Below are 11,639 nucleotides of genomic sequence, written 5' to 3' on the forward strand. Positions count from 1 at the left end.
AGACTATACATCAGAATTACTCTCAGAGCTCTAAAAAACTACCGCGTCCTGGACCCCTGCTCCCGAGATTCCAATTCACAAATCTGGGGCAAGGCTCTGTGGCACTGTGTTTGGTTTTGATGCTCTGCCAACCTGAGAACCACTGTGTTAAACAGTGACAAAAGACAAGGCTGTACTTTACCTCCAAAAAAAGTATCTTTGAAATTCAAAGATTAGGGCAAAACCCGTTAAGAGGGAACTGAAACCTGAGACAGGTAAATGAACTGATCACATTTACTGTATATCACCCAGGGACCCCGGACACTGCATGCCCAGACCAGATCCCAAAGCAGGTTACACAGAATCTGTGGGAATGAACCAGCATCATGTTTTAAAGCTCCTCCGGGTGATTCCGATGTGCAGCTGAGGCTGAGGTTCAGGGCCCAGGTTACTGAAGAACCTTCCATGTGATTTGGATATGATGGAGTAAAGCAATGAAACCAAATAATAGGAGGTGGACAAATTGTCTCTCGGTACCTAAAACCAGGGGAAATGTGGATTTGGAATAATTTTAAGATGGGTGGTATTAAAGCAAGTATCTAGAGGATTGTATGAGAATTTGTTATTCTGATGTTTGGGGGAAATTAACTTCACAAGTAGTAGAGAGGGGGCTGGGGATTTAGCTCAGTGGCACAGTGCCTGCCTGGCAAGTCAAGATCATGACTTCGATTCCCGGTACTGGGAAAAAAAAAAAAACCAAGTAGTAGAGAGCTGTTGGAGGCATTTGTATCCTTATTCTAGCCAAGCAATTGAAAGTCTGTCTCCCTAATATCATCCTCATGAACAAGATGAAAACCTTGCCTTGGGCTGGTTGATTCTCCATTTACTTAACAATCATATGCCACAGAGCACTGCTGGGACATGATGTCAGCCTCACAAGAAACTTGTCTGCAGAGCCTATGTTGATTCTGTCCTGAGCAGCATTTTTATAGATGTCTTACTAGATGGGAGGCATGCATGCCTATGACACTTTAAAATGACAAAACACTGAAGGTAGAGCAATAAGGTGGGTGACAGATTTACAGTAACATTTGCATAGTACTCTGGCATTTATCTGAGATTTATCTGTATGTTCTTATAACCCTTGAGACAGAGTCTTGCTAATTCACTAAGTTGCCCGGACTGAGCTTGACTTTTCAGTTTTCCTGCCTCAGCCTCTTGAGTGCTGGGATTATAGGCATGCACCACCATTCCCAGCTACTATGAATATTTATTGGTTAACAAAGGTATAAAGGGGAAGAAGGGATCAAGGATTCTGTCTAGAGAAATTTCTAACTTGAGAGTTAACATGAAATTTTGGTCGAACCTATGCAGCAATACATTTCCTATTTCATTTAACTTCACACATGAGCATGTATGTATAAAGATGTTCACAAGTAATGTTTATTAGAATGTATGAGTATAATGAGCATACATATACATGTATGTGAAGATCTAGTTCATTGATGATGAGTAAGTCTTCCGATGACTTAAATTCTTGCATTTTCCATAGAGGAGAGAAGTAGAGCTTAGATAAGAATATTTCTAAGCTAGGAAGGATTCGGTGAGTGAATGAATTTCAAGCAAATGAACACTAAGTGTCTGGTGTGTACACTGCTATGCAGTAGGTACCTCCGGGACTATGAGAGGGGAATATGGTACACAGGAAACATTAGAAGTGGCCAAAAGCAGGATCCAGGCAGTGCCAAGAAACTAGAAGGAGGGCGAGGTGGAATGTGGCTGGTGTCAGGAAAGACTTAAAAGAGATACAGAGAGAACTAGGTGTTTTTGTCTGTTTGCTTGCAGTGCTGGGGACTGAACCCAGGCCCGACCACTGAGCTGCACTTCCAGAGCAGTGATAGGCTCTTGGGAGAGGCAGCATAGCTGTTACTGCTGGCCATACCCATGAGGCTCTAGAGGACCCCAGCTTAGGGTCAGTCTGCTACCAAGGCTCTTGCTGCACCTGCAGCAAGCAGAGGGGTAGAAGAAGTCAGGTACCAGCAAGGCGGTCATGTGAGAGCTGGGCCCATGGATCCACTATGATCAAACAGGACAAAGCCATCCCTTGATCTCCCAGTAATCAGATAAGGATAGGCGCAAAAAGCCACTGGCTCCTCCAAGAGTTTGTGTTTAAGCCTCCAGTACATGAGGGTGGGAAAGAGTTCCGCTGGCAAGACGGAGGTAAGTGTTCGGCCACCTCAGTGCTGGAGTCTAACTGCTGATACCCAGCAGGGGCGCCAGGCCTGATGGCTGAAGCAGCCCCAGGACTTCGCTTCTGCAGTTCCCTCCCAGTGGGATCTGGGGGGATTTGAAGCGATTTCCATAGTTCTAGTTTTATGTCCCATGGCAGACACCAGAGATGGGCCCTTCCCTGATGTCAGCCTCAGATCTCTAAATCCAAGACCCGATTTCTGAAGAGATGCCAAAGGGAACGGGAATGCTGTTTTCTCTCAGCTCTAAGCCTGAGGGCCAGAGACAGGCCCACCAAGTCCCAAAACACACTTGTCTTGGTGGAATTTCCCCAAACCCTGGTTAAAATTGTTTTTGTCTCTATCCTGTACCAGCAATTAGAGAACCCTTATGCCTGAAGCACTCCAGAGACCACATTAATTAAGCCTAAGCCTCCTGTTTTGCTGACCCCCCGGGGCTTAGTGCTGCTCTGGGCTGTCTCACTGCGGACCCTTCATGAGCCAGACCTCGGCCTCCTCCCACCCCACTTCCACCTCCCCAAATGAAAAGCCCTCTGTCAGGACAGCGGCCACTGGCCCCGAACCCGGGTCACTGTGCTGGCCCTGGATACAGTAGCAGCAAGAGAGATGCATCCAGCCGCTTCTTCCAGCGGACAGCCTGAGTAAACCGCACGTGCGGGGCTTGTGCTGGGCTGGCAGAGAACGGCGAGTTCATCCCAGTCCCCTCCACGTGGAGCTCACAGAGCAGCGAAGGGGGCCCTCACTGTATGGAGGGCTGTGATAAGAGCTCAGGAGAAAAGATGAGGTGCACATTGGATGTTTGGCTCAAGCCGCCCTCAGAGGGACAGGAAGGGCCCCCTGCAGGAAGGGCAGACACACAAAGGTGGAAGAGGGCAGCAGACAGGGGCAAAAGGCAAGGAGGAGAGTGGGAGCCCCAGGCAGAGGAGCCGGAGACAGGAAGCTCCTGGCTCACTGGTACCAGACAGGTGGGCAGAGGCGAGATCATGAAGGCCTCTGGAGCAGGGGAGTATAGAAAACCAGAACTTTATCCTTAGAGCAGCGAGGCGCCAGAGACGAATCCCCGGCCCTGGAGGAAGTCCCCAGCTCCACACTCTCTCGGGACTGAGAGGCGTATGGAGGAATGTAAAGCTCTGTGGCCAGCTTCCCGCGGCGCACTGACAGGCACATCACAGGGACTGTGCTGGGTAGCACAGCCAAGGAGGTAGCAGGGGCCTGTGACACACGATGCTAAGGTGTGGGGAGGGCAGGAATTTAGTTCCTGGGTGCCCACTCATGTCAGGTCTGATCGTCTGACATCTGGCTTCTCATTTAGTATCCAAGGCTACCTATAGGGCATCTGTTTGCACCCTACTTTTACAGATGAAAAGGCCAAGGTGCACAAAGGTGGACCTCACAGAGTGCTATGATCAAGGAGTACCAGGGCAGGAGTTCAGCCAGTGGCCTTTCTGCTACCCCATGTAGCTTCTCCCAAGAGTGATCCAAGGCTGTGGGAAAAGCTTCATGGAGGAAGGAGGGGCTACAGTGGGAATGTGTGCCTACTCATCTCTCAGGTGTGCGAGACAAGCTAAGAGGCTGGCACTTAGGCATCAGAGGAGGTGAGTGGGGTGACAGAGGAATGGGATCTACAGTGTCCCCACATTTATCCTTCGGAACTGTGAGTTGAGTCTCACGCCTGCTCCGTGAGGGAGGCAGCATTGATTCAAAGAACAAGATCAGTGAGGAAAGGATATAATCCTAATCCTTTTCAAGTTTGGGGGTGCTATGCTGTCTGCATCCCAGTATGAGTGGTCAGAGTTTGTCTTGGGGAGCTCTAAGCAGAGTCAGGAATTCCACACAGTGGTGGTGTTAGGTATTTGAAGTAGACGTAAGTAACTGGCGTGCACCTAGGATGTCCCCGAGGAAAACCAGGCAGGGGCCAGCTTGTGCAAGGGGTTAGGTGAGCCAAGTCTGCCAAGGTCAGGACAAGCGGCATACCCTCTCGAGAGCCACAGATGACTTGGGAACCCCTGAAACTCCAAGCCCAGTGGCTCTCTAAATGAGCCTGCCATAGAACTGGAGGTCTGGGAATGATATACCGAGCTGTATTGACCAAGTCTAGTTCTCTCATGCACACTCAATAACTTGTGGATTCTTTGTTTCTTGTATGGGGAATTGAGCTCATGACCTCGAGCTTGCCAGGCAAGCGTTGTGCCACTGAGCTATATCCCTGGCTCAAAAGTTGGAGTTTAGAAACCAATTTTTATCTAATGGACACTAATGGCTAAAGACTGAGGCACAAACCTTTAAGAAAGTAGGAAAAGTCAATGCCAAAGTGTATGGGTTTTCCTAGGATCTTTATATAGATGCTGTCCTTGGTAGTGGCTGGCTGAAGGGGGTGTAGCGCGAAAGAGGGTCTCCTGCCCCCGAGAATTCTAGAGCCCTGCTAGTCACAGCCCATCCTGAAAGATGTTTCAAGTGGGCTTTTCCTCCTGACCTTTCCTTGCTTCTCTTCAGCCTGCTGCCACCCATTCCTGTCCCCCTCTGCTCCAGCCCCAGTGTGTGTGCGTCCTTGTTGCCTTTGGGTGATACCAGGTGCCTCTGAAGTGGCTGCCACACCTCCCTACACCATTCCTGCATCTGAACTCACTTCATCGAGCGCAGCGGGCCCATCATTAGCTAACCCGTCCCTCCTTCCATAGAGATTTTCAGAAAGCACGTTACTGTTCCCTTTCCCGGGGCACGGCTTCCTACAGGAGCCTGCGTCCCTATGGGGATGCTTTGTTGTTCCTCTCCGAAGTCCCACTCAGCACAGGGCCTCCCTCTTCCTTTGGCCCTGTACACCTTGGAGAAGGAGAACAGGTAGCCCGGCCCTAGACTAGCCGTCCTGCCACAGGCCACTCAGCCACTCTTGAGCTTTTCCTGTCTCAAGGGGCAACATGATGTCCTGCGGCTGCAAGTCCCGCTTCTGGGAACCCCTTGGGTTTTCTGTGTCACCCTGCTTCCTCCGTCCAAGGTCTCTGAGACCTGAAGCACTCAGCTCACTCCCAGGGAAAAGAAACCAGACGTGACTGATGTGCTGAAAAATGGGACAGCTGAGCTCATCGCTTCTCTGTGCTGTCCATGATTCTGAACTCAGTCTGGGGCTACTTCAAACGGATCCCTTGCCCATGGTATCCACTTTCTCCAATCCATAGTGTTCCCCCGCCAGCGCTGCCTATGGCAGACCTTTCTGGCTTTATTTTAGCTCAACGGCTTTTCCTCAATGTCTCCTGGTGGTTGAATTTGACCCTTGCCTCTCTTCCCACTTCTCCGGCATATGGATTTCCAGCCTTCCACCCCGTGGGAAGCATCATGCCAAAATCTAGATCCAAGTTCCAGCTTTGCCTTTTCAGGCCCTGGTTTTTCTTGATTCTGGCCAAGCCAGTTAACATCTTTGAGCCATTTTCTCCTGCTGTAAAATCAGGATCACAATACCTGCCTGTCCCAGGGTTCAGATAAGGAAATGAATAGGAAGAGCTTGGGAAACCCTGAAGCAGCACTTCCCAAAGAGCTCTGCTCTCGGGAGAGGTGTTAGGGAGCTGTGGCGGAGGTTGGGCTGAGGGGGTTAATGTCAAGTTTGAGGAAGGCTAGCTGAAACAAAGTGGACCCACTTTCTCTACTCTACAGCTTCTCAGAGGCATTAATTCGCCATGTACATGACAAGACAGAGTACAGATACAGCTTTGACTCAAAGCTACTTTTTTCATGGACTACTCATTGATATCTTTTAGGTTACTGGCTGCTTACAAAGCATAGAGCATATTATTTCTCATGCAAATAGTATTGCTAATCGTAGTAGGGCATGGTGATGCATGCCTCTAATTCTAATACTCTGGGAGGCTGATGGAGGACTGCAAGTTCAAGCCCAACCTGGGCAACTTGGCGAGACCCTATCTCAAAATAAAAAATAAAAAAGGCTGGGAATGTCGCTGGTTGTAAAAGCTCTGGGTTCAATGTCCAGTACTGGGGAAAAAAATTGTATTGCTATCCTTTCCACAAGATATATTCCATTATCCAGTCTGTTCATCCTGGGCAGTGCCAGTTAATCAGTATCTCTAGAAAGACCTGTTGCGGGCCTCCTGTCTTCCTAACATGGTGCTGTGCACGGTACTGGGGATGAGGGAGAATAATAAGGAGGGGCTGGTTTTGAAGCCCTCACAGTGGGGCTCCGGCTTTACCTCCCACCATCCCCAGATCCCCATGCTGGACCCTGCCCGGGCATCTTGGCAAACCTGCTGTGTCTTGTGTACGTCTTTTGTGCTCCTGCCTTTGTCCCATCTGCCGCCCTGCCAAGATGCCTTTCTCCTATCTCTACCAGCACAATTGTAGCCCATCCTTCAGGCCTTGCCCCAAGCCCTGATTTTTCTGTGCAAGTTTTTCCAACCCATGCAATATGTGCTAGACAGGCACACTGGCTCCCCAGGGCAGCTGTATACTCCTAACGGCAAAAAGCGTCATTTATACTTCCTGATTTTCTCAGAAAACCAGGATTTGTTTGTGGGTTGATTGATTGCTACTGTCTGTCCCCTCAGGCATAAGGCACACAGTCCTCCTTTGGGAATTCGAACTCCTGACCAGGTCTGGGTCCTTCCCAATTGGGAGGTAACAGGTTTGCTCACATCCCATAATAGATACTTACTGTGTGAAGCACAATAAGCTTATTGTTTACTGTGCGTTGTGGAACCCAACGTGAATTAGGTGAGGTGTGAACCTGGCAGGAGCTCGTGGGCTACACAAAGACATAGACACATCATGGCCAGTCAGCGTGCTGAGTGCAACAGTAATAATACAGATGCAGAATTATAAATTAAGGTCACGGTGAGGGCAGGTGGGGGTCAAGGCAGGCTTCCCAGAAGGCGGTCCTGCCCCCGCCAATGCTCCTGCTCAGAGAGGGGATGTCACCTGAGCAGACATGCAGGGCTATGGGGTCTGGAGCACTGGAGGCTCAGAGAGGTGGATTCAGGTTTGCTCCGTGGGTCAAGGGAGGAAGGGCTTGATGCCCGAGGCTTACGACAGATGCCACGAGGGGCTATGAGGTGGGAGCTTTACATCCTCTTCTCCCCAGACACACACGCACACACATGCGCACACACAGCCTGTGGGAATCCCACTTCCCTGCTTTTCCATCATTCCCACACACCCCTTCTTCCTCCTCACCTCAGTGCATTCCTTCTCTCCTCTGCTGTCACCTCTGATCCTGGGGCCATCCATCGTTGCCTCATTGGAACGGCCCTGTGTCTGCTTCCAGTAGCTTCTTGCTTCTCACCTTGGTGAGAGGCTGGTCCGCTGGACGCCCACACCCCGTGGGGTTCCCTTGGAAGACAGGTCAGCCTTGACTCAGCACTTTCTCTTGTCTTCCCACAGAAAACCAAAAGAGACGTCAATAACTTTGACCAAGACTTTACCCGGGAAGAGCCGGTACTCACGCTTGTGGATGAAGCAATTGTGAAGCAGATCAACCAGGAGGAGTTCAAAGGCTTCTCCTACTTTGGCGAAGACCTGATGCCCTGAGAAGCCGCTCGGGGTGGGCTTGCCGCTGCTGCAGGGAGGGTGCTGAGAAGACCCCATGTTCCAGAGGCTCAGAAGGTTCAGAACTGCTCCTCTTCCCGGAGCCCCCGTCCCATGCCGTTCTCTATTTATTGCTTTCCCGCCCCCACGCCACCTCCTCTCCCACCTCCTGGTGACCGGAAGGCACTCTCAGGTCTTGCCTCATTTGGAATGCAGACTGGAGTTGGGTCAGCAGCTGGGTGTCTACGTTGCCGTGTCTGGACTGTGGCGAGCCTGGTCCCACTCCATGGGGCTCCTAGCTGTGAAGCAACTTCAGTTCTTTTATTACAAAGAAAAAAGAAAAAATATCAACCAAGAAGACTCTGGCTTTGCCACTGGATGTAGAATCCCGACACCTCCTGCTTCTCGTCCCTTCTGTCCTCTGGCCTGTGATCCCTGCCCTTTTGCCCAGGACAAGAAGAGATTGGCACCTGCTCCCCATGAGGGCGGGCGCCCTTGATGGAGGGGACCCAGGAGACACGCAGGCTGGCGAGTTGCGTCGGTCTGCCCTGGAATGGCTCATTCTGCCTTGCTTTGGTGTCTGTTTCGAGCATGCCAAAGTACTCCAAGTTTGTATCTCACAGAAGAAATCACTTTTGTGGAAAAAATAATTTCTGAACTTCATTAACATTAGAAAAATGTATGATCAAAATGAGCTTTCTAATTGGCCAAAAGATAGAAATCCCAGTATGAATACAGGTGGATATTAAAGGGCTAATACACAATGAGAATCCAGTCGTCCGAGATTTGTGCTGTCAGTGCTTTAGTGACACATGAGGGCTGGCTGAATCGAAAGAAAAGGAAACAAGTAGCGCTCCTCATTATTACCGTTCTACCTGAATGCAAAGGCCACCGCAGCAATGGCCAGGACCCTAGGGTTCTAGCAAAACTCAGTTCCCAGTGTCATCCTGAGTTCCCAACGTACACGCTATTTATTTTCTGCAGCAGTGTGTTCTTTTGCACACTTCTACAAAATGGTAGTACTACTGTGCTGTGGTTTTTAAACATGAAGCATTTAAAGTTAATTATGAAGTATCCACTTTTGGCACAAGTGCCAAGCGGCTCGCCATGCGTTGGGCGGAGCATGGCAGGAGACCAAAGGGAACAGGTTTGCAAACTGACGGTGTGGCTGCTTGTAGTCGGAGTTTTGTTTCCGTGTGACATACAGTGGCAACTCATGTGGACGCTACTTACGGACGAGATGTTACCTCCTATAGATACGCTAACAGTGTTACATTCTTTGATTTCTGAGGGTTCTCTGTGGCTTTGTGTATATGTTTCCTGGAGGTCATTTGATTACCTATTTTACTGAACTGACTTAGCAGGGAATGGAATCCATTCCAACTGTTGCACGTGGATTCCCCAGCTGTTCCTCAATATATATACTTGTGAGTGGCAAAGTGGCGCTAATGAAGCTTTTTGCCTTTTGTACATTTGAGATTTTTGTATATAGTGTTTGCTGCAAGGCCTGTGGAATTAATTCATTGAATATAGAGGTATCAACTGCTGCATGTTCAGGCATATTATAAAACTTTAGTCTATGAAAGAATAATTATAATAATGTCCAGGTGCAATACTCTATAAGTGTATTGGTTCAAGTTACCGAGAGACAGGTGTATTCTTTTATTTGGGGCGGGGGGGCTTGTATTGTTTATTTCATTCTGTTTTATTTTGAAAGATGTAAACATATATGTGTATTAAGCTATATTAAATTTCATGTATAGTTCTCCTGCGCTCTATTATGCCCTGACAGAGATGGGGGACAGAAGGAATGTTTCCCATTGTGGTTTTAAAGCTTGGACAGTGACTATTTTGAGCCCATAGAGTGTGCCCCTATTTGCATCTGGCTGGTCACAGCCTTGGTTACTAACGATGACATTCAGTTCTCTCTTGTTTTTATGTTTTAAAAACTCAGGTGTAATTATTATCTGTTCTTATGATGATTGCAAATATTAAATATTACGCTGTGTCCGTCGCTGTGCTTGGCATAGCGGTGAAGCGATGAAGAGCATTGGATTAATTTATCTTCGGTAACTTGACACCCCAGGGGCAGGCTGTCTTCTGCAGTGGGGTACAAGCACAGAAATGTCTTCATGGTGGCATCATCTCATTTTTTAGGGAGACACGACAGTACACCCATCATGCTCACGCATAATCTCAATCAACCTTCAACCAGCCCTTCCCCCATCTGTCTCTCCTGCTTCCTCCTCCACTATGAACTTCGACAACCAAGCCATCTTCAATTGCAATGCCAAATGGCCTTGTCCGAGGGCTGGCGGTGTTTGCACGGCCGGGAGGGTTAGGCCCTTCCTACAGGACAACAGGCGTTTTCGCTGGGAAGTCAAATAACACATTCCACCTGGCAGCTCTAGGCCCCCTTAGCACCTACAGCCAGTGGCGGGGATGCCTCCACTGCCTCTCACACGGGCAGACTGAAATCCAGCCTAGGCCTATGGAAAAAGGCTCCTGGTTCCTTGAGAACTTATCCTTTCACGTGCAGCAAGGATTTGGAAGCAGACAGACTCTTACATTTCTGCCCGTTCTTTATACTCTTTCTCTCTCTCTCTCTCTCTCTCTCAAAGAAAAAAAGTACAAAAAATGCCAAAAAAAAAAAAAAATGAAGGATAGCTATTCTCCTGTGTTTTCTCATTATAGACTTTGTGAAGTAGAAACATAATTTTTCCTCCAAAGGTGAAAATATAATGCATTCTTGCTTTATAAAAACAAAAAGAAGGCTTAAAAAGTTACCTCTTTTTAAATTATGTGCAAAATAATTCTGGCTAAATATAAAACGTATTCAACGTAAGGGTTTTATTTTGTATTGTGATGCTTTATTTGTACATTTTTTCCTTTTCTGGATGTAATTTTAATCTCTTTCCATTCATTAGTGTTATTTCATTGTAAACGTTGTGCCAAATGTACTGTATTCAAAAGGATGTGAATGTGTATTGTTTCAGAACCTAATAAATACAATGATGTTAAATCTTACCTCTCAGTCCCAGAAGGACTTCTGCCTCCTTCATGAAACAGGGGTACCAATCAGGCTTTTGGCCTTTGTAAATTAGAGATTCCCTAAAGCAATGCCTAGGCAGGTTTCCGCTATTTCCTTCTTGACAGGTGTACAGGGGCAGCCAGTTTGCATCTTCTCCTGACCCCCTGCATGCCTCCGTGCTTCTGAGGTCTCACTGAAAGGCTTGAGGGGCCCCCTGCAGACGGAGTGCAGCCCCGGCTGTGGTAGCATGGAAGGATGGCATACTATCTGCCTCAGAGCATGAGGCGATGACAAGGAAGCAAGCAGCCCGTGTTTCTGTCTCTCCAAAGAAGCTATGCACCTCCTTGCAGTCGAAGTCTGTGCAGGCCCCCCAGGACTGTCAGGCTTGCTGCTCAGAACTCCAAGGTCCAGGACACTCCTTGTAGGCTGAATCGCCTTGAGGTCTGAGCTGACGGGCTTGCTCCTGCGTAGCTTGCACGCTCCCCCGCCCCATGTCTGTGCCACCCTGGTGACTCCTGGGCCCTCCAGATCCCTTTGCCATTCTTGGCTCCATCTCGGTCATTCCACTCAGGCGGCCCTGGTGCTGCACTGCTCCTCTTCCTCCTCCTCCCTCCACATGGACTTTTCTTTTTGGCTGTGTTAGGGGTGGAACCCAGGACTTCACACACGCCAGGCAAAGGCTGTACCCTTGAGCTACACCCGCAGCCTGCAAAAATATTTGAAACTCAAAAAGGTATACTTCCAAATACATCAGAAATTCCAAGTAGCCAAAACTGCTGCATGAGTTGCATTTTTTTCTCACCTTTCTTTATAGTGCATCTTGGCTGTACTGATGAGGAGGTTTCATTTTGGCG

The 11,639-nt window shown here is 48.7% G+C and overlaps 1 protein-coding gene across 3 annotated transcripts in view; it reads left to right on the plus strand.

Annotated features, from left to right (window-relative positions):
- Prkce (protein kinase C, epsilon) overlaps positions 1-10,781 on the plus strand; it is a 499,694-nt gene extending 488,913 nt beyond the window's left edge. For 2 of the 3 annotated variants that reach the window (XM_013517553.1, XM_005390971.2), the window contains one exon: positions 7,611-10,781. In XM_013517553.1, the coding sequence (XP_013373007.1) occupies positions 7,611-7,757 (147 nt within the window). In that variant the 3' untranslated portion in view covers positions 7,758-10,781. The remainder of the gene's footprint in view (positions 1-7,610) is intronic. The other variant, XM_013517554.1, reaches the window with a different exon arrangement.
- The last annotated feature ends 858 nt before the right edge of the window (positions 10,782-11,639 follow it).

This window comes from Chinchilla lanigera, unplaced genomic scaffold (assembly GCF_000276665.1).
Source record: "Chinchilla lanigera isolate Chin_1 unplaced genomic scaffold, ChiLan1.0 scaffold00040, whole genome shotgun sequence".
Lineage (NCBI taxonomy): Eukaryota > Metazoa > Chordata > Mammalia > Rodentia > Chinchillidae > Chinchilla > Chinchilla lanigera.